The sequence below is a fragment of the Alnus glutinosa genome, chromosome 11, assembly GCF_958979055.1.
Source record: "Alnus glutinosa chromosome 11, dhAlnGlut1.1, whole genome shotgun sequence".
NCBI lineage: Eukaryota > Viridiplantae > Streptophyta > Magnoliopsida > Fagales > Betulaceae > Alnus > Alnus glutinosa.
In genome coordinates, this window is record NC_084896.1 from 15,954,751 (window position 1) to 15,977,754 (window position 23,004).

At 37.5% G+C, this 23,004-nt stretch overlaps 1 protein-coding gene, 1 long non-coding RNA gene and 1 pseudogene across 2 annotated transcripts; 1 reads left to right on the plus strand and 2 right to left on the minus strand.

Moving 5' to 3' along the window:
• LOC133881143 (uncharacterized) overlaps positions 1–5,628 on the minus strand; it is a 75,853-nt pseudogene extending 70,225 nt beyond the window's left edge.
• Positions 5,629–7,103: 1,475 nt separating this feature from the next.
• On the plus strand, positions 7,104–7,730 carry LOC133881144 (uncharacterized). Its single transcript, XM_062320098.1, has one exon. It carries the CDS (start codon positions 7,104–7,106, stop codon positions 7,728–7,730), a length of 627 nt encoding a protein of 208 aa, XP_062176082.1.
• An 8,705-nt stretch (positions 7,731–16,435) lies between these two features.
• LOC133882798 (uncharacterized) lies at positions 16,436–20,354 on the minus strand. Its single transcript, XR_009902726.1, has 3 exons — positions 20,091–20,354; positions 17,596–17,694; positions 16,436–16,691 (listed from the first exon to the last, which is right to left on the minus strand). It is a non-coding gene; the product is annotated as an uncharacterized LOC133882798 (long non-coding RNA).
• Between the last annotated feature and the right edge of the window lie 2,650 nt (positions 20,355–23,004).

Genomic DNA, 23,004 nt, shown 5'->3' on the forward strand with positions numbered 1-23,004 from the left:
CGAAATGAAGGTAAGGATTAAGACTATGGAAGAACTTCGTAAACAAGCAAAAAAATAGAAGCGATCAAATGTCACTTTGTTTGTGTCATGGGGATTATTTGTTGTACTTTTGTTTGTTTTTATGTATTCGTTTTATATTACGTTTGTTTATGTTATAGCAACAGATAAAATTGGTCATAATTGTAGATGAGCGTGAATGCTTTTTGTTTTATGTAATCAACTGTAATTTTATTTCTTGGACCTTAAGGATGTAGAATGTGGCATCTTTAGAATTGTTTCTTGTTTGGGGTAATTACCTTTTCCCCCCATGAACTACCAACTTTTGCACAAAGCCCCCACAAACTACCAACTCGACCAAAATAGAGCATTCAACTACCAAAGACAACCATTTTCCCCCCTTTCGTCAGTCAAAGGAGTTAAAACAAACGGTCAACGAGTCACGTGACCGTCACATGCTGTTTTACCCTTATTTTCTTCCTATTTTCCCCCCATGAACTACCACCATCTTCCAACATGCCCCCACCACCATCTTTCAACATGCCCCCATGAACTACCACCATCTTCCAACATGCCCCCATGTAAAACGGCACGTGACGGTCACGTGACCTGTTGACCGTTTGTTTTAACCTTCTAACTGATAGAAGGGGGGAAAATAGTTGTGTTTGGTAGTAGAATGCTCTATTTTGGTCGAGTTGGTAGTTTGTGGGGGTTTTGCGCAAAAGTTGGGGGAAAAAGGTAATTACCCCTTCTTGTTTTGTTGTCCACATGAAGAACGATTTGTAATTGTAATCTCATTCTTCGAATGCTTAATTAATTGACCGAATTGTTATGTGAGTTTGTAATTTGATTGTAATGGTAGTCACTTGCTGCATCTATTTTTTTTTAGCAAGTCACCGCCAAACTTTTAGGTAATGTTTTGAAGTTAAAAGTTGAGAGCAACTTTTGGAGGCAACCAAAAAGATCATACTTCTTTGAATCTACAAAGGTATATGACAAAAATTAATAACTCAACAAATTATGCATTTATTAAGAATTGTTGCAAAACAAACAGTATGGAAAATAATCCAGAGAGATCAAATTTCCATTTCTGATAAGGTTCAATTACAGCATATCCTCATGTTACCTAAGTGTTAGGACAGGAAAAAGAGGTTAAGAGCTAAAACAAATGAACGATACTAAAAGCCTATAACCCCTTGTGGGTCCTAATATTTTTGCCAAACTTATAACTCGGGAAACCTTTTGTCCTACCAAAAATGTGCTTCCCTGCAATCTTACTTCTTATGCTTCTTAGTCGTTATTCAAAAACCTAATGTTATTTACAAATTCAAAGTGCTCACATTTTTGAAAGAATATTAGGCATAACTAAATGATAAGGGGGATCATCTAAAAAGTGTTTGATGAGTATTGTCCAACCAAATACATCAAAGCAAGGAAAAACCCATTCTCCAGGGACTTACTTTATCTATTATATCTACATTGTTCTCTACTTTCTTTCAAGAAACATGTTTCCACCATAAAGTATGCACAATCAATATAAAAAAGAGGTTTCAAAAGATTCACCAATGAAATATGACTTTTCATATCATTTGAAAAGCTTCTAGTGCATGATATTCTCTCAGTCTCGCTTATTTTGAGTGGGAATAAAGGGCTTGAATGCATCGCAATCCCATAATACATTAAAAGAAAATTTGATCAGTGAGGAGAAGAGTTTTCATGGTGAAATCGTACCTCCATTTTGTAAATCCAGTCCTTTCTTAGATTTGACACGAGATTGACTCATTGGTAGAAGAACCCCATCGTTGGAAATACTTAACTTTACAACTGAGCCAGAATGCACTAAAATTTTCTGAAATGATGGCTTTACTAGCAATCCATAAGCAACAAAGACCTACCCAGGGGAAATGCTAAACATCAGCCTTTCTTCTGCCTCATGTCCGTCCCTTTCCAGCGTGGCACTGACATTTTATTAAAAAAATGAAATCATTTGGAAAGGCGTCGTCGGCTTCGTTGGAGATCCGGTCGGCTGGTTTCGAGAGAGAGCGAGCTGGGCTTCAAAGGCGTCGGAGATCCGGTCGGTGGGCGCCGGAGTAGACCGTTCGAGAGAAAGAGCTAGGCGTCGGAGTCGGATTCGGATTTCCGGTCGGTGGGCCGGTCTACTGGTTTCGAGGGACTCCGAGAGAGAGAGAGAGAGAGAGAGAGCGGATTTCCGGTCGGTGGGCGCCGGTGCCGGCCGTGCTCCTTCCCCATGGTGTGGAGGAACACCCCGGAGACCACCATGTCGAAGCTGTTGTCTCCGAAGGGCAGCCTCCTCACGTCGCCTTTGTTAGAGATCCGGTCGGTTGGTTTCGAGAGAGAGCGAGCTGGGCTTCTAAGGCGTCGGAGATCCGGTCGGTGGGCGCTGGAGCAAACCGTTCGAGAGAGAGAGCGTCGTCGATGGGCACCAGTGCCGGATTTCCGGTCAGAAGGAGCAAGGGCGTCGGATTTCCGGTCGGTGGGGGAGGGCACGGCGTTTTGATTGCTTTTTTTTTTGTCAAAAAAAAATGGAAACAAAATGACACGTGGAAAAAAGACTGAAGAGGGACGGATCCAGTGCGCATGTGTAGAAGGACTCCCTGCCCAGACATGGGATTGGCAATGCCTTGTAATTTTGCAGCAAAGATTGTAGGTAATGAAAGAGCACAGCTTGGTGTTGCGTAGTTCCTCAATGTTCTGTCCAAACCAAAGATAACATACGCCAATTTCTCAAAATCGCCAAAACACATAGACCTGAACCATCAACTTCCCCACTATCAATGCACCTGCTATCAAGAAAGACAGCAGGGTGCTCCATTGAAAGAACACAGCTTGCTGACTGCTTTTTGCCACCACTTCCCCGTACTGCTACATATCTTTCACCCACAGCAGAGGAGAGGATGTACTTCCCATCTTCAGTAAAAATCATACAACGAACAGCTCCCTATTAATAGTTAACAAAAGTTATTTGACCAAGACAAAAAGTCAAAGATAACCATTCGATTGCATCGAACTACTATTTACTTACCAAAACCCCCGCCATTAGGAAATCTCATTAAATTGGATGTAATATTCTTTTTTTAGACGTTAAATTTTGTTTAAAGACATAAATACCGTCAAAAAATAATTTAATAAAAAATATCAATATTAAAAACTTAAAAAAACTAATTAAAACACTTAAAATTAAATAAAACAAAAAAAAATGTTTTTTTGAAGAAAACTTAGTCCATGTGTTTGGCTTAACTTACAAATCGCTTACTGCGGTATAAAAATAATTCAAAGGTTCTCGGGATAAGCCAAAATAACAATTTAGTCCCTACAGTCAAATTCTGTCAAAACACAATGATTTCATTAGTGTGCCACATCAGCACCAATATGATGACACGTGTCACTTTTAAAAAAAAAATATATTAACATATTAAAAATTCAAATATATAAACCTAAATTGGTTTTTTTATTTTTTCTGAAAAAAAAAAAAAAAAAAAAAAAAAAAGAGGAAGGGGGCGGCCGGCAACCACCCACCCCTTTAGTGGAGGGGGGTAGTGAGCCACCCCGGCCTATAGGTTGGCTGCGCGGCCCCCCGACCCCATCAAGGGTGGATCGCTGGCCACCCCAGAGCAGGCTGGGGGTGGCCGCGCTGCCACCCCCCTCCCCCAAGGAGGTGGCTGCCACCCTTCTTTTTTTTAACTAAGGGTGTTATATGTAAATTTTGTTTATAAAGTTAGGGTATTTGTGTCATTTCATTTTTTTTTTCTTTTTATAAGTAAGAAAGTGTCATTTCATGTTTTTTAACGAGGTTGATTGACAGAATAGGGGTTTTGGTAAGTAAATTCAATGTGGTCAGGTGATAAGAGTGTCAGTTCATGGGGATATATTGACAATGGCTGGTAGTTCATGGAAAAAAAGGTAATTAAGCCATAGAATTATTTTTTCTCTTTTTCAATTTCGCGAGATGCGTTTGATATTATTCATGTGATCTCATCTAAAAGTAGTTGAACCACAAGCAATGAGATCTAGCATAAACGGTACCTCCTCCTCTTATAAAAAGGGGTGAAGGGAGTACTTGCAAACTCAAGACCCACCAGAGGCATGTATAACTAACCAAATAGAAAAGAAAAAATTAGCTAAAAACCACTATCATTTTCTAAATAATGGGAATAAGTGCCCCATGATTGAATGAGACCTGACTGAATTTTGTTGCTAAAATCATCCCTTACTATCTATATTGATTGTCAATTTCACTATAGTCATCTGGAAACTGAGATTTAATTTCCGGTCTAAGTATCTACTTAACACAGCACCACTATTAGCATAATGTGTACATTCACTACCGCTATAAGGCAAGAGTACCACAATAGATGTAGATGATATTTACCAGACGAAACAGACATACAGGATATTGCCCTTGTAGAAGCTCTGAACTTCTGCAACAGGTTTCCTGACAGAGAATCAATTTCACATATCATACCATCAACCCCCGCTGTGTAAATGCATGAACCATGTGTAGAAGATGAAATGGCACTAACACCCCTGCACATGAGAGAGAGGGAGAGAAGTGGTAGGTCACCCAACTATAGATTTCAATATTACAACTGTTCAACTAAAATCATTCATTATCAGTCGCAGTAATAATTACATATTAAAACTCCAAATTGCATGCCATAATTGATAAAATAGTTACTAGCACATAACTAAGATGTTTTCCGGTGCTCCCTATGAGAATCCTAGTCTTTGACAATAAGACTTTCATAATTCATTATCAACACCATGTTTCTTGCAAACAGTTATGATTGAATTCTTATCTCTTGAGAGGATTTAAACCCCATTAAAAGCATCACGGATATCAAGAGCACAGGATGTCCACCTTGTCTTTTCCAGTTATGTCCATTCAGTGCTGGTGTCAAAGACTGAGCCTGCTGACATCAGCAATTGTTGCAGCTTATGACACAGTATAGGGGTCTGTCTAGGCCTTGATCAACCTGCACTGATTAACTATGGTCCTAAAGCTCAAAGAAGCAGGTGAAGAGACTAACAAAGGATGATAAATATGAAATAGCATTCAGAAAATGAAACAGAGTTTGCTGTGACACCAGGTTACAACAGTCGAGAAGTAAAGAAACTAAGTTGGGAGAATAGAGAAGATTAAAAAATGGGAGCTACATCCAACAGAGGCCAGCTACATCTCTATGTTATACATAGGAATTTTTAGGACCAGAGTACCAAAAGTTTCAATATTTAGACAACAACTAAAAAATAACTACGTAACTTTAAGAGAACATATAACACGTGAATTGGTATATCAGATCATTATATAGTGCACATAAAAAACATCACCACTACCCGTTCCTAAGACTAATAATGAGGACCCAAGCTTTCTTTTCTTCTTTCTCTCCAAAGATAACCACTTCATGCATTTATAATCAACTGAGAGGTGTCCTCTTTCGGGTCTTGTAAATATATTTGTCTCATTGGTTGCTGTGATGTCTGCAAATTCAGTCTGAATCTGACCCCTGAATGTGTCCCAAATTTTAATGCGGCCATCTCCAGAGCTTATAGCAAAGAAGTCCAAGAAGGACTAAATGATGTCAACAAATCTCTGATATTTGATGAGCCCATGCTCCTGAAATGTACAGTTAAATTACTTAGTTTACCTTACAATAAGAACTATTAAGGTAGATTTAAAGTACATAATTCCCTGGTCCTTTTTTCCCTTGTGGTTGCTTAATTTGAAAAAAGTGGGAAAAAAAAAATTATAACTAATCGTGATATCATTACAAGCGTAAGACGCCCCATGTACACATGAAGTATACAAGAGAAGCCACGGTAGTAGGGACAAGAATAACAAGAAAATCATGATAATTGATCACCATGGGAGAAAGGGGAAAAAAAAGAAAAAAAGTAAACAGGTTTTGGCCAAATAAATGAAAAGGAAAGAAAACTTAGTAACCTTAATCAAATACTAAAGTTGTCATCTTCAGGTTAACAAAAACAAAATAAGATCCCACATGATTTTTTTTTTTCTTTTCTTCGGGTAGGTGGGATTGAATTTGCACGCATGAGAGAGAAAATACAAGAAAACGAACCCACAAACACTGTTGAACGAAAGCCTAGCTCCGTGGATTACGACTCAAGAAGAAGTCAATCCAAAACTCGTTCCCCTCAGAATCATGGTAAGGCTCTTAACCTATTATAAATTTAAAAATTCTAAGCTGGAATGTTAGAGGCCTTAATGATGCAGGAAAACGTATTAGCATCAGCAATTTTTTGAAAAATTGGAAACTTGATGTTGTATGTCTTCAAGAAACCAAGATGGATAATTTTGAGAGTGGCGTTATTCAAAGTATGTGGGTGGGCCCCTTCACGGGTTGAGTGACTCTTCCAGCAGCTGGTACATTGGGTGGTATCCTTTTAATGTGGGATAAACGTACAGTGGAGTTTTAGATGTCGCGTTGGGCACATTCTCTTTATCCTGCAAATTCTTATCAATTACGGACCAGTTTGTCTGGGCGTTTTCAAGGGTCTATGGCCCAAATGCAAATCCAAATAGACATTTTTTTATGAGAATAGCTGTTAGGTATTATTCAGTGGTGGGATGTTCTGTGGTGCATAGGAGGGGATTTTAATGTCACTCCTTTCTCTAATGAAAGAGTTGGGGTTTCCCATGGTACTTCTGCTATGAGGGAATTCTCTGAGTTCATATCAGATCAAGGTTTAATGGATCTACCTTTAACTGGGGGTTCTTTCACTTGGTCCAATAATCAAGATAATCCCTCTATGTCCAGGATTGATAGATTCTTAGTCTATCCTCTTTGGGAGGAGCATTTTCAGACTTGATTCAGCGTCGCCTTCAACATCCTTGCTCAGATCATTTTCCTTTGTTACTCGACTGTGGTGGTATGACCAGGGGAGCAGGCACATTTAAATTTGAGAATATGTGGTTGAAAGCCGAAGGTTTTGTAGAGTTAGTCAAACTGTGGTGGGATTCCTACCAGTATTCCAGTACGCCGTGTTTTGTTCTAGCTAAAAAATTGAAGCATCTGAAGCCTGATTTAATTCGTTGGAACTGAGAGGTTTTTGGTAATATAGAAGTGATGAAACAGATCTTACTAGAGGAAATTAAAACTTTTGAAGGTTTAGAAGATGAGCGCCAGTTGGCATGGGAGGAAAGAGATAAGAGGGAGCAGCTGAAAGTTGACTTGGAAAAAGTGCTCTGTATGCAAGAAATAAGTCGGAGACAGAAATCAAGGTCGACTTGGTTAAAAGAGGGGGACCGTAACACCGGATTTTTCCATCGTCTTGCCAATTCTCATAGAAGAAACAACTTTATTTCCAGTCTTTGTATTGAAGGTAATGGTACTTCGGAGCACGAGAAGATAAAAGATTCAATCACTCAATACTATAAGAAACTCTTTTCTGAAACAGCCCCTTGGAGACCCAAGTTAGATGGATTAGATTTTCCTGGTCTAGACCCCTTAGATGTGGTTTGGCTCGAGAGACCGTTCCAAGAGGAGGAAGTTCTTCAAGCTTTGCTTAGCATGGATGAAGACAAAGCTCTGAGCCCCGATGGTTTCTCTATTGCTTTTTATCGTTCCTGTTGGTCTATAATTAAGGCTAATCTTATGAGTGTCTTTCACAACTTTCATAAGCATGAGAGGTTTGATAAGAGTCTTAGTGCTTCTTTTATCGCTCTCATCCCAAAGAAAGACTGGACAACTTGAAGTTGGGGATTTCAAACCTACCAGCCTGGTAGGGAGTTCTTATAAGATTTTGGCAAAAGTTCTTGCTGGTAGATTGAAGAAACTGTTGGGAGATCTCATTTTTTTTTTTTTTTTTGATAAGTAAATTTAGTATTATTGAAAGCGTAAGGCGCCCCTACATACACTGGAAGTATACAACAGGAAACACCTAACTAAAAAAGGAAAAATAAGCAAGAAAATCAGCAAAGTTGATGGATAAAGGGTACAAAAAAGTCAATGACCAGAGATACAATGTGTGAAGAAACAACTCTAGCACCTCCTTTAGGGAACTCTCAAGGTTCTCAAAACACCTAAGGTTTCTTTCTCTCCAAATACACCAAAAAATGCATATAGGCACCATCTTCCATGTTGTAGCGCTCCTTGATCTCCCAGACTTCCACCAACAAGCAAGTAGGTCTAACATACTCCTAGGCATGACCCAAGAAATACCAAAGCGAGAGAAAATGTTATTCCACAGAGCGGAAGCCACATCACAATGCAGAAGAATATGGTTCACTGATTCCCCATCTCGCTTGCAGAGGCAGCATCTATCAACAATGATTATGTGCCTCTTCCTGGGATTGTCCACAGTAAGGATTCTACCTAGGGCTGCAGCCTATGTAAAGAAAGCCGCCCTCGGGGGTGCCTGAGGCAACCACACACTCTTCCAAGGGAACCGATTTCCTCCAGAACACGACAGTGAACCAAAAAAAGACTTCACCCTGAACACACATTTCTTGGAAGAAACCCATCTAAGGCAGTTTGCCCGATCTCTGTTCACCCTGGAAGAGTGCAAAACCTGGAAGAATGAGGCATCTATTTCCCAATCATGCGCCTCTCTGACAAAGCTCACGTTCCACTGAATGAACCCACCTAAAATCTCCATATTGTCAGCCACTGACGCATCCTTCATCCAAGCAATACCAAAGAGATCAGGAAAAACTTCTTTTAGAACCGTATCTCCGCACCACAAGTCATACCAAAATCTAGTCCTACTCCCATTCACCACCTCAAATCTGATAAATCTGGAAAAAGTCTCCCATCATTTCCTTATAAACTTCCACAACCCTACTCCAAAAGTCCCTGCAATCTCACGGGAGCACCACCCGCCCCACAAACTACCAAACTTGGGAGTCCACCGCGACTCTCCACCAAGCATCTCTTTCCAAGCCAAAGCACCATAACCATTTACTTAACAGTGCGCGATTGAATAACACCAAACTCCTAATTCCAAGCCCCCCTTTTGAAATTGGGGTACAAACCCTCGTCCAACTCACCAAATGGTATTTAAAAACTTCTCCCATTCCACCCCAAAGAAAATCACGCTGCAACTTCTCAATGCGTGCAGCAACACACACCGGAATAGGGAACAGAGACGTGTAGTAGGTAGGTAAATTGGAGAGAGAACTCTTGATAAGGGTCACCCTCCCCCCCTTGGAGAGGTATAACTTTTTCCAACTAGCCAACCGATTTTCAACCTTCTCGATGACTCCATCCCAAATACGAGTGGACTTGTAGGAAGCCCCCAAAGGAAGACCCAAATACTTCACTAGCAAAGAAGCAACTTCACACCCTAAAATGTCGGCTAACCTTCCCACTTGAACAACATCCCCCACTGGAATAAGACTGGATTTGGCCAAGTTCACCTTTAAACCCGAGATAGCCTCAAATAAGAGAAAGAGACTCCGTAAATACCGCAACTTAGACGAGCGAGCATCACAGAAAATCAAAGTGTCATCAGCAAACAAAAGATGCGAGAAGGAAGCATTACCCACTTTGAAGACATCCAACAAACCCCAACTGACCGCCGCTGTAATCATACGACTCAAAGCCTCCATAACAAACACAAACAAAAGAGGGGACAAAGGATCCCCTTGCCTCAAGCCTCGGGAACTACTAAAACCACATTTTCTGTTTGAAGGCACTTGGAGCGCCTTCAGAGGGATTTTCTGTGGGATGGTCCAGGCGGGGATCCCAAAATACATCTGGCTAATTGGAAGACAGTTTGCGCCCCTATATCCAAAGGGGGTTTGGGTATTAAAAAGTTGATAGTATTCAACAAAGCTCTCCTCATTAAATGACTTTGGAGATTTGGGCATGAGGTGCGTTCCTTATGGAGACAAGTGATTGAATCGAAATATGGGCTCAAGAGAGGAGGTTGGTGCTCAGAGGAACCTCGAGGTCCTTATGGGATGAGCCTTTGGAGGAATATTAGAAATGGTTGGGGTTCTTTTTCCAATCTTCTATCTTACAAGGTTAGGGACGGTTCTCTCATTAGTTTCTAGCATGATTTTGGTGTGGAATAGAGCCTCTTAAGCTTTCTTTTCCCGAACTCAATTCCATTGCTCGAAACAAGGAGGCCTCTGTGTCTAATTATTTGGCCCTATCCAGTTCCTTTATTCTTTCGAATCCAAGTTTCATTAGGGCTACACATGATTGGGAACTGGAATCTTTTGACTCTTTCTTTAGTCTCTAGTATTCCTCGAAGACACATCTGGAGGGAAGTGGACAGCTTGGTGTGGACTCCCTCTAGTAGCCATAGCTTTACAGTGAAGAGTTATTATACTCTGTTACAGTCAGGTGAACACAGTTCTTTCCCTTGGAGAAGTGTTTGGAAGGTCAAGGCGCCTCCTCGTGTTGCCTTTTTCTTGTGGACAGTAGCTCTTGGTAGAATCCTCACGGTGGATACCCTTAGAAAGAGGGGCTTCTCTTTAGCTAATTGGTGTTGTCTGTGTAAAAAAAAAAAATGAGGAAACAACTGATCACCTTCTTATCCACTGTGAGTATACTTCGGCTCTCTAGTAATTGATTCTTAACCTTTTTGGAGTCTCGTGGGTTATGCCTAGCAACATCCAAAAGCTTCTTCATTGCTGGATAGTACAAGGGAGGGAACATTCAAGAGAGGTAATCTACAAAGTTATTCCTGCCCTCTTAATGCGGAGCATTTGGAGAGAAAGGAATCGTCATATTTTCGAGGATAGTTAGACAAATGTGCTCTTTCTAAAATCTTCTTTTTTGAGATCTCTCTTGGGTTGGGTTCTTGTTAATGTTCTTAACTTTATCTCTACAAATATGGTTGATTTGATTTGCTTTTTACATTGTAGCAACTTAGAGGGTTAAGTCCCTTTTGTATACTTTTTGTGTACGAGGGTTTAACCTTTTTCTCTATAAGATCTGAATTACTCAAAAAATATATATATGCATCAAAAAAAAAAAAAAAAAAAAAAAAAAAAAAAACAACAACAACAACAATGTAAAACATGAACATTGTTAACTGATAACTAACGGGCAACTGTTCTGGAGGGGCAGTCGTAAGCTTAGTAGATAGGAGCTTTCTATAAAGTTTAAACCCATTTATTCTACATGCACTTCATATTGACAAAGCTTACAAACTAAAATAAAATAAAGGGGTGGTTACAAAACTGAATTTTGGAACATGGGTGTCTTCTATAATCGACGCCAGGTGGGGAATATCGAAATGGGTACCTCTAAAAAACAGTTGCTATCAAAACAAACGAAAATTGAAAATAACATTAAAAAAAAAAAAAAAAAAAAAAAAAAAAAAAATAGCCCTCAACTTTATTGATAGTTACATGATATTGTAAAGCTCAGCTTACCTGAAAAGGTGAAGTCCACCTCTTAGAATAATAGAGAGACCTGCCAAACCCATATAATTTTCTTTACTTCTCTCGACGTTGTTCAGTGTTTAGGGCAGTATTAGGAACCCTCATATTAATATTAATATTATTAAGCTAATAAATCCTTTCCATTAGGATTATTTCTACAATCCTTGCGTTAGGATTGTTTCTACTCTATAAAAGCAATGTAAGTGCCGTACGGCTATGCACTGAATAAGAACTTGAATCAATTGCTATAAGCAATCTGTGGAACCCCTCAAAGTGTTCATACCTTTTCTTGTTATGTTTTTCTTTGATTTCCGTTAATAAGAACTACGGTTCTTACCATATGGTATCAGAGCAGTTCTTTTTTGGGGTGTTTTTCTATAAGGTGCAGTGAGCCAACGTTGCGAGTGGGTTACCTGTGTCGAGGTCGTGCAAAAGCTGGGTTACCGTTGCTGAGGGTGCTGCTCCGTGGTCTGGCGCGGTGACTGGCCGGCGGTGGGCCCAAGCTGTTTTGCGAGTGTTGAGCGGTGGGTTGCGTGGTACTGCACTGTCGGAGCAGTTTCGCTGGGTTGAGTGCGATGACGGCAGTCGGTGGCTGACGTAGCCTCTCCGGTAGCGGGCAAGGCTAGAAGCAGTGGTGGCTGCTATAGTGGAGCCGGGCGATTGAGTTTATTTGAGAAAGAAGGGTGACGATGGGTACAGTTTGGTTGCACCACTTGGTGGGAAGTTCTTATTCAGGTACAAGGATATCCTTATTCCCATACTGCCACACAAGTACTCTTATTCAAGTTTCGCTGGAGCCCGGGTACAGATTAATCTGCATAAGGGCCAAAAAAGAAACAGAAAAAGAAATAAAACAAAAGAAGTTTATGCCATTCACTCGTAGTCAGAAGGAGGAGATTGGTATTACTATCTTATCTTAAGTCAATACGCCATGGCTTTCAGTAGCAACATTTTTCTGGACGAGGCTCATTGGAGTCAAGAATGGATACGAAATTTGTTAAACAATTAAGAGAATTAATAGAAGATTTTGTTGCAATAATGGTACTAGAACGAGTCTTAAATAACCGAAGGGTGAACTCTAGGTAAGGGGGGAAAAAACGAGTCACCGGAAGTTCGATCGTGAAGGAGGCTAGATGGTAGGTCAGATAAAAATCAAGACTGACCGAAAATTCAGTTTCGAAGAAAATTATAGTATGAAGCTCAACGTATGAAATTGGAGTTTCAACACTAAAGATGATGGAGATCTCTCGAGATGGGTATCCAAAGGGAGCAATTCTTCAAATATCACCGCAAATCTGATTATTCAAATGTGAAGATTGGGGTATCTTATGGAGCCTAAAACTCCAACATAGGTTTAAACAATAACTTTGGAAAATAGCTTAGAATATTTTGCCAACCTATTCCAATAGCTTGTCCAGTTTGTAACGCTCCCTTTGAATCCATCCAACATGCCTTGTTGGATTGTCCTTAAGCTATAATTGTTTGGAAACCTACAAAGTGGCCTCTTGACACTTCTATGGTCAGTAATCAACCTATAAGTGTGTGGATTAAGGCAATACAAAGGCCTTGTTTGGCAAATGTTTGTACGGAACAGAGTAGTAGGTTGTTAATTTTAAATTTTGTAAAATGTGATAATGTGATATAAAGTAAGAATTGTATAGAAAAGTGAAAAAATTTTGTATTGTAGTGAATTTTTTTTATTTGAATAGTAATAAAAAAAAATTATTGATGTTATATAAAAAGTGAAAAAAAAAAAAAAAAAAAAAGTACATAAATAGTACTTAAGCACTACTCCGTCCATGGCATGCCTTTGCCAAACAAGGCCTAAATCCCCACCAGAGCTCTCCATTCCAAAGAAGCAAATCCATGATTTTCACATCATGGTAGCCACGGTAATGGATAAGGTCTGGTATGCTAGAAATTTGATGATCCATTAGTCTATCACTCCATATCCTTTTTCTTTCATCAAGTAGATTGAGACTACCTCTAAGGGTGCGTTTAGAATTGCAATTTTGTAGACAAAAAAGTGTGATTTTAAATCAAATCTCAAAAAATGAATCGTTTGGAATTGCATTTTTAAAAAATTGCAATTTAAAAATATAAAAAATTTGATTTTTCAAAACGCAAAAAAAAGGTAGTGTTTTTTTTTAAAAACGCACAATTTTTTAAAACCTAAACTTTGATTTTAAATGTCAAGCTACAATTTTGCCAAATGCTCACCTATATTTTTAAAAATCATGTTTTAAAATCGCACATTTTAAAATTACTATTTTTAATTCATACTTTTTAAAATCGCAAATCTAAACAAACTCTAAATCCCACGCATGAAATAACTTGGCTCCAATCTCCTCTGTTTGGGTTCCACATCCAATGGGGGGTTTTTTAAGGTAAATTTTGACAGTGGTTGTTGCTTTTCTCAATGATTCACATGGCAGTTTCATTGCTATAATGCTATTGTTACTAAGAAACACTTCTAGGTGGACGTTAATGTGGGTGAAGCTCATGCAGCCTCTTTGGTTGTCAGTCTTGCCTTTTCTTTTGTATTGAAGGTGACTCCCGTACCATTATTTTAGCCATCAACAATGCCAACTCCTCATATTGGATTTTTGCTCCAATCATTAGAGACATTCTTCACCAACTCCATAGTTTCAAAACTTGGACAGCTACGAAGATCTCCCATAGTGCTATAACTTGAAAGCACATCAACTTGTGAAATATGTCGCTTTTTCAATCGTATCTTTGGAAGCATTCTCGTCACTTGTCCTTTTCTTTCTTAAGTCCGTATTAATGGTGGGAAAGACCCACCTTCTTTGTAATTTCCTTTTCCCCTTTTCCCTAAATTGAATCGGGGGACAAAAAAATGGAAGATGGAGATAGCATCAATTACTCTAGAAGGGGATGCTATATATATAGTGGTTTAGTTGGTGGCTTGCCGTGAAGAGCCAACATGGGATTAATTTGTTGAAGGACTTCTTCTCCGATATGGTCCTTCAGCATATGACAATGTAGATGAAAAGTTAGCAAAGATTCAAAAAAAATTCCACATGAGTGAATATCATGGCCGCTTTGAGCACCTCTTCAATTGAACTCAAGAGTGGTCCGAAAAGCAGTTGGTGGAGACTTTTACTAAGGGCTTCGATTAGAAATCCAACGAGAAGTCAAGGCCCACCGACCGGGGACAATCACCACTGCCTTTTCAATTGCAAGATTTTAAGAGGAAAAAGGCTTGGCAAGAAAAACCACATAATAAATCTTTATGAGGCACAAATCTTGTAAAATAGGTAAACAATAAATGTATAACATACTTTTCGCCCTATGTGTTTCCCTCAAACTATCAACAATTTGTAATGTCCCCAAAATGCAGTAAAAAGACAAAACTACCCCTATAAATTCGGGAAAAAAAATCTGGAAATTAAAAAAGGAAGTTGATTCTCAAGTAATATCAAGTCATGCAGTAACATCATTTTTCAGCCATGGTTTACTTAATATGGAATCATTTTGATAATAGTGTTTTCTCTAGAAGAGCTCAATTGTAAAGATGACATCTATTATGAAAGTAGAATTCTATAACAAGTAGAGTACGTGGGCATGACAGAAGACCACTCACAAGCATGTATTCTATGAAGCTCCTGAAGTTTTCTGTGCAGTAAATTATCCTAGAATAGCAGTAGTTTAATTAGATATCATAGAGTAGTAGTAGTTTAATTAAATGAGGAGAGTTATCTTCAACTGTTATCCCCTTAGTTAGCTGTTTCATTTTGTATCTTTATCTTTCCATTGTATTGTTATTTAAGAACGTTAAATTAATAAAGATGGTGAGCAGAGTTAATCTCAAACCTTGTGTTTGACAAAAGGTCGAAGTTCCCTCAAAATTTAAAAAGTCTAGGTTCCCTCAGAATCTAAGGTTTAGATTCCCTCAGAACCTAACAATCTATCTCGTTAGGTTTTTAATAATTATTCACATAATATTTTGGTATTAGAGCTAGCTAGGTTGCTCGATGCTGGACCCAAGAGTGGTCGGCTTGAGCAGCAATTTGCTAGCCTCATGGCTATGTTCGAACACTTGATGAAGAAGATGGAAGAAAACAATGGGCGCCAAATTCGACAACCTTCTCTCAAAGAAAGTGTTGGATGATCATTATCATGAAGCCACCCCGAACAAGAAGCAAATCAGCGCACCTCTTGCACCTCGAGCCCAGTTCTAGCAAAGACTGAAATTGAAGATGCTTATTGAAGAGGAAAAAAATTCGCCTATAGCACAACCATGACAGAAGCGTTTAAAACTCTTGGAATGTGTAGCGGAGGAGGAGTTAGATGTAGTAGAAGAAGTGCAACAAACGCCACAAGAAATGGTGCTGGCTAAGGAGAAAGAAGATCACACAACTGAAGAAGCATTCAAAAAAAAGCAAAAACTTTCAGAGTTGGAACGGCACATAGGTTGTCTATACAACCTGGAATACAATGCGGGTTGTTTCCTGAGAAAAACCCGCGTACTACTGCCTGCGTCACACAGGTCACATACACAAGGCTAGGAGCGATGTTGGATGCATCAAATTCTTCATACGCTCATGAAAGAAATAATGGCAAAGATAGAGAATGCCCTTGCTACAGCTTTCAATTTCAACTATAGTGCCTGCAATTTTCATTTACAAGCTTATGAAAGAATGGAAAGGGTAAATATCAAAGCTTCTGAAACTGTTGATATTGCATTAGTTATCTTTGAAGGAGTTTATCTCCGAGTGAGTGTAGGAGTTCTACTCCAATTCAAGTCGTTGTAATTTTCCTATTTTAAAGGGTGATCATGAATAAAGAAGTAAGCAAAATTAATCTCAAACCCTGTGTTTCTAAAAGGTATGTGACGACCCGTTTTTTTTTTTTTTTTTTTTTTTTAAATACAAAACATTTCATAAACATTAGTCCCTTTAAAATATAAACGGATCTTCACAGTGGCACGACGATATGTCGCTCAGCCAACAAATGGCACATGCCCCATAACATGTACCCAATAATCAGAGTATAACATCTATCTATTTGTGCAGCACATAAACCTAACTAGCGGAAATCATAACATAATCTTCTATTATAAATAATCATACACAAAGAGCCATATTACATATATTTGTTTAAGTCTTTCCTCATAATAAATACATATCAGAAATGGCTTCACAAGAATAAGTGACACAAACGTCACAAGCCATAAGCCAAACCTATAAACAAGTGGACAACCCGTGGTCCACCAATTACGACTGTTGCGGCGTGCTTCAGTCATAACATCCAAAGTACCCTTCTACAATGCTATCAACTACGACCAGAATACCTGCAGCCAAAGGAACATCATCTATACGGTTGTGGGGGTTTGCTACATCTGTATAGGTGGAATTATGAGCCCACCGTCTTAGTGTAAATAAATACACTAAGACCTCAGAGGTATACTATTCACTGAGTTTTCGCAAGGAACCAACTTTTCCTTTTTAGTCATGCGTACACTATAACAGCTACCAATTTTATAAACTTTTGTTTAAAAATTCCCATAGCTGATATAGCATACACTGACAAATAGAAAGCATTTTAACATACTAGGCAACTAATATTATTCGTAGGAGATTCGTTATAGAAAACAATGGCATTTAAATCATGCAACCATCCGATACTAATATACGTAAGTTCTTTTTCTATCAAGACTCTTATGCATACTAATACGTCTAGCAAAACTACAATATACTTATCATGAAAACATCACACAATTTAAACAATGTTATGCATGCTCATGATAGTCTTTTTATTCATTGTGAGCCTTACGCTCTCTTCGTTATTATGAGCCTTACGCTCTCTTCCATTATTATGTGTTCATGCTTTATGCTTTACAATTCAAACTCTATACTCATATTCTTTGCAAATCATGCTTTCTAACTCCATATTCCTATTCTTTGCAAATCATGCTTTCTTCAAATACCATGAACCAATCAACATGAAATTTCATCATTCTTCTTTGCATAATTAAATCTCAACTGCAACACACTTTCAAATACTTCAAATCAATTCAAAACCTTTCATTCATGCATCATTTCATAACATCATTGATATTTTAACATAGTTGAAACTACTTAAAACATCCAAAACATACATGTTAACATATCGTTGGTTCAGTAAGAAAATCATATATCATTTGCATTTCTATAAAATACATAAAAATATCATTTCTCAATGAGTAGAATACTCACCTTGGCTGCTTAAGACTCATGACTCGAATACTCCAAGTATTCTATTTACTTGAACTCAACATTGGAGAACAAGTTGAAGTCTCCAATCATAACATATGCCTGCAAACATTTATGACGTCAGACTAACTATTGAATCTCATACCCTTATAACACACAAACTACCCACGTGCTCACACGCGCGTTACCTACTACTAAAGCTAGCTAGATACCTTAAGTTATTATTAGGTTAATCATTGGTTATATGTTCGTATTTATTTATTTATTATCAATAAGATGTATATACTATTTTCATTAGTTTATATATTGTTGTTGTATTATGTTATTATTGTTAACCCTATTTATAGCTCGTTATTTATTTACTAAATTAACAACATATATACTTAAGCCATATACATGTATATGTATACGTATATACATATACATGTACAATACTTAATCCTAATCTATTGATCCACATAATTACCAAGTATGCATGGATAGATGAATTAGTTACTAAGTTACCTTATTATCATTATTAGCTATTTAACCTTACAGTTTGTTTATCCACTTAGGCTAACTAAGTGTATTCGATCCATATGCATATATACACATATATGTATGGAAGGCTTGTTAAGCTAAACATAGCCTCTTAACGCACTTAAGTATTTCATATTACCTAGGTAACCGCATTAATCAACTAATTACGTTTACCACGACTCCGGAGCCAATTGTTTATTCCAATCACTTATATATGTATATTTGTTGAATTAAGATTATTTGAATGATTTACAACTCTTGTTCTTCAAATCTTAAGCACTGCATTCAACACTATTATTCATATTAGTTTCTAACCCTCCAAATAGTTTGGGTTTAGGACTTTAATCTTATCTAACATACTAATTTAATAACTCCTATGTTAATTATGTCCATTAAGATACCTAAATTGTTATCTACGTTTATATCTTACTCATTTATTGGTTCTTGTATTTTCTTTATATCAAGTTATTCACTTATTACACTCTTACACATCAACTCTTTCTCATGCTTCTTCTAATTCCAAACCAATCAAAGCTCATAAACATAAACAATTACACCTACTTGCACTCGATGTCACATAACCATATCTACAAGCCAATCTAATCTTCAGAAATAATCTTTTACTCAATCAAAGTCTCAAAGCACACTTAAAACACTAAAATAACTCATAGTAAAGAACCTATGGGATCCCAATAAATCCTTTGAACTTTCTTTTGCATATTAACATCAACTCATTCCTAAAATGGAAGTACCCACAATTCTTCCTACTATATCATCATAACTATAATCACCAAGAATTCATTAACATAATTTCCCTAAACAACACACTTGGAAGACCACTCAACCATTCCAAATAAATTTAACCATTTAACATCCAGGCCAACAACTACCCAAATCAAAATTTGAACTAACATAAGCTCTCATAAACATTAAACCCATTCTCTAACATCACAATAAAGCCTCAACTCAACGGGTATCGATGAATTCAACACATAGAGTTAATCTTTTAAATAAACAACTTAAAATCAATTACAACCTTCTTCCGTTAACCACAATCTACCTCCAATATTCATAGCTATTCACCAAAGCACAAGCAAGATCCTTCATTTACATAACAAAGATTAACTTCTCTTAATTGGAAATACTTTCCACCTAAATCCCATAACAATTAGCAATGACAATTAAAAATTATATTCTCCAACCAACTATTAACAATTCATCCTAAAATATTGAAACCAACTTCTACACTAAATCTACACTCATGAAACATAGTACAAATCCAAATGAACCTAATCTTCATCATAGGCAAAATAACCAATAAATCAACATCATATTCAACTCAATATCAATTACAATCTACAACAATAATTAATAACACCCAAATCCCAAGGCATCAATGATTCTAATATAGGATCAATCCTCCAACAAACTACATAAGGACTGACTATAATCATTAACAAACAATTAACCACTACATTCCAATCTCTAAACAAACTCTCAAATCTTTAGATATCAATAAATCCAATAAAACAATTCTAGGGTCAACTATAATTTAACCACTTGATTTGTAAATAACAGCCAACGATTTGTATAAGTCAATATAACCAAAATACATTTTTGACACTACTCCATCATGGCAAATTAAATACCTAACTTCATACACAAACACCCATTCGAATAACACCCCATGAAAAACTCCAAAAATCTCCAATCATAAACCCTATTTTCGGACCCAAATAAAACCCTCACAAATCAATATGATTTCAAGCTTCAATCCATACCATTCTAGCTTCAATGGGCGAAACCCCTTAGCAATTAACCCAAAAATTAACTATAATCCTACAAAAACCGAAATCCAAACCAATATAATTATATAAACCTAGAATCCAAATCTAAACAAACCACAAACCATACGCATGATTTTAGTGCTAAATAGACAATGGGTAACATGAAAACATTAAGGAAGGCTAGAAATTTACACCATAAAAGCCTATGGCCGGAACCCATGAACCATTTCTTCTTCTCTTCTCCTACTTCTCTTTCTTTTCTTTTTCTTCTTTTCTTCTCTGCGTCACTCACTATCTCCCTCTCCAAAAATCTGCAACGTCTAACTCTCTCATGGGTTGTGCATGCGTGAATGGAGGAGGAAGAGAGGGGAGATGAGGAGAAGGAAAAAGGAAAGAAAAGAGAAAAGGGCGAGCATCGTGAGAGAGAGAGAGAGAGAGAGAGAAGAAGAAGAAGAAGTTGTGTGGTGTGCTGGAAATGTAAAAAGATAAGGTGAGAATATGTGTTTACAAAAGTGCCCTTCTAGCATAAGTGAGAAAGAAAGAAGGATGGGCTTTTACCTACCCTTGGGCCTATTAAGGTCACTTCTATTCCCACTTCTTGGGCTACCATTTTTCTTTTTTAAGTCACACAAGCCCATGGTAAAATAATAAAATCACTTTGTTTAATTTTAGTACACTAACCCATTAAATAATTTATTTTACCTTTGTCTTTTCACCTTTCTTAATTAAATCCTCAATTGTGATTTCATTACACTAAACCTATTATATTTTTATTATTATTATTCTAACTCCATTTGTCTATCCTAAACTCATTTTATTTTGAAAATATAAATATTTTTACTTAGAATCTAATTATTAGGCCAATCTATTTAATAAACATAACTTATTAAATGTTAAATCTCCAATTTATTTTCTTGGTCTTTACAAGGTATAGGTTCCCTTATAATCTAAAAGGTTTGGTTCTCTCAAAACATAATAATATATCCCATTACTTGTCTAAGAACCCTTCACATAACAGGATCCAATAGAAGCATTTTTACAAAATCTTTACTACTGAGTCTACAGTCTCATGAATAGCAATGACTAATGATTTTTACTTCATTATCTTTAGTCATCTTTAGAAGATACTCTTGGTTCTTCTCAATCCAATCAAAATAATCCTTCAAATGTCTTAGTTTGTGCATTTCCATGTCCCAGATGGAGGTGGCATTGTTGAAGAAGTTGTTGGGTGAAGGAAAAAAGATTATCTTACAGAGTTATTTAGTATAATTATTATATGAGTTTTTTAGTATTTATATTTTAGTTATTGACTTGTAGTGGTAATGAGTATCTTTCCATCTCCAGAAGAGGGGCTTAGAGGCCCTTGTTGGCTAGTCATAAAATGATTCTATATTTTGTTATTCTCCTCACTTATTAAAGAAATAAAGGAAATGCAATAGTATTCAAGACTTTCTAGCCATAGTTACTAGTTTTTGTGCGTACCCATTGCACAACGTGAGTCATGTAATGTGATATTCTCGAACATGAGAAGAAAAATGTGTGCAAATGGTAGTGAAATTTTACATTTTCCTTTCTTCTCCATAATGTTAAAAACACTCACGTAGCTTGAATTTCATTCAAAACTGCGCATGCTAAGAAATTGGAATGCTTCTTCAGCCGTGTGAGAGGTGTTGATCTGATGCTTAGGTGTGTGAACAGCACCAATAGAAACTGTAGGAGCTTGGGGCTCTGAAGGGAGAGGGATGAGAGAGGCAAATATGCAAGACAGGCATGAAGATAGACCAAAGGAATGAAGGGAGGACTGTGGTTTTTGAGCCTTAAGAACTATTCCTAAATGATAAAATTATTCTCAGTTGAATAAATTGCACATTTTTTTATGAATAATAATTTATTGAAGAAGATAAAAAAATAGTTTGCGTACAGTAAAAGTGTTGGTTTATTTTATTGGCTAAATTCTGTTAACAAAAATATTGTCTTATCAAGGACACAGTAATTCAAAAGACTTTCAAAATTAATATTGCAAAATATTTAATCAAGAATCGAGAGGGCTAAACAAGGCTAGATCTGCATGATATCTCTCAAAGAAGGAAAGGTTCTGAAGAAGAAAAGGTTCTGGACACTTTACAATTCAGAAAAGTCGGTTTTACCCGTAAACCACCCGAACGGCCAGAAGCAGCGTACGGACGCTAGTCACAGAAAGTCAGAGTTTGATTCTTGTCCGGACGGCCCTGCAGACGTGAAACGCCGGTAGCTCCTGTTCACAACCTATCCGGACGGCCCTGCGAACGTGAAACACCGAGAGCTCCTGTTCATAACCTGTCCGGACGACCCAGCGGACGCGAACCACCGAGAGCACCTGTTTGCAAGGATGTCCGGACGCAAAAGTGAAGACTGTGGACGGAGAAGAATTTCCCTGCAACCGTATAGACACTAGGTCAAGCCATCTAGACGTCCTTCAGGAAAACATAGGGTTTGTTGTTGCTCGTCTGAACTTGCGATGACCTGTCTGGACGCTGCCTATGGAAATCTGAATTTGTGTAGAATTAGGATTTCTGAAGCCTATTTAAAGGGGCTTCTAGGCATTGTTTCTTTTAGGATTCTGAATAGAATTCTAGTGTGCTAAGAGAAAAGTATTTAGGCATAAACGTTCATATGTATTTCTTTTATAGTTATTTGTGTTGTAACCGTTCAACCATTGAAGCCTAACTAGATAGGAGATCTAGTTAAAGAGATCAATTGAAGAACTCTTCAGACAACGGTCGGGTAGAGAGGCGCTCAAGTATAGGTACTTGTTTGAGTTCAAGGTACGACTACTGCAAGAGTATTATGAGTACTACTATCTTGTAACTAGATATTTCTTCTGTTAGTTGATTTCTTGGGTTTGGCTACCCTGGAGTGGTTTTTCTCTTTTACTGCTCTTATATTTTGGTTGCGGTTGATTATTTAAGGGTCTTTATTTTTCAATTGGTATCAAACCAGGTTCATTCATTTTTGGATTAATTTCCTAAGTGTTATCCTAGACTCCTTTGTTATCATGTCTCATTTTTATGACTTTGACAATAGTAAATTAGAAGAAAAAGATGAATTCCAGAATATCTATTTTTTG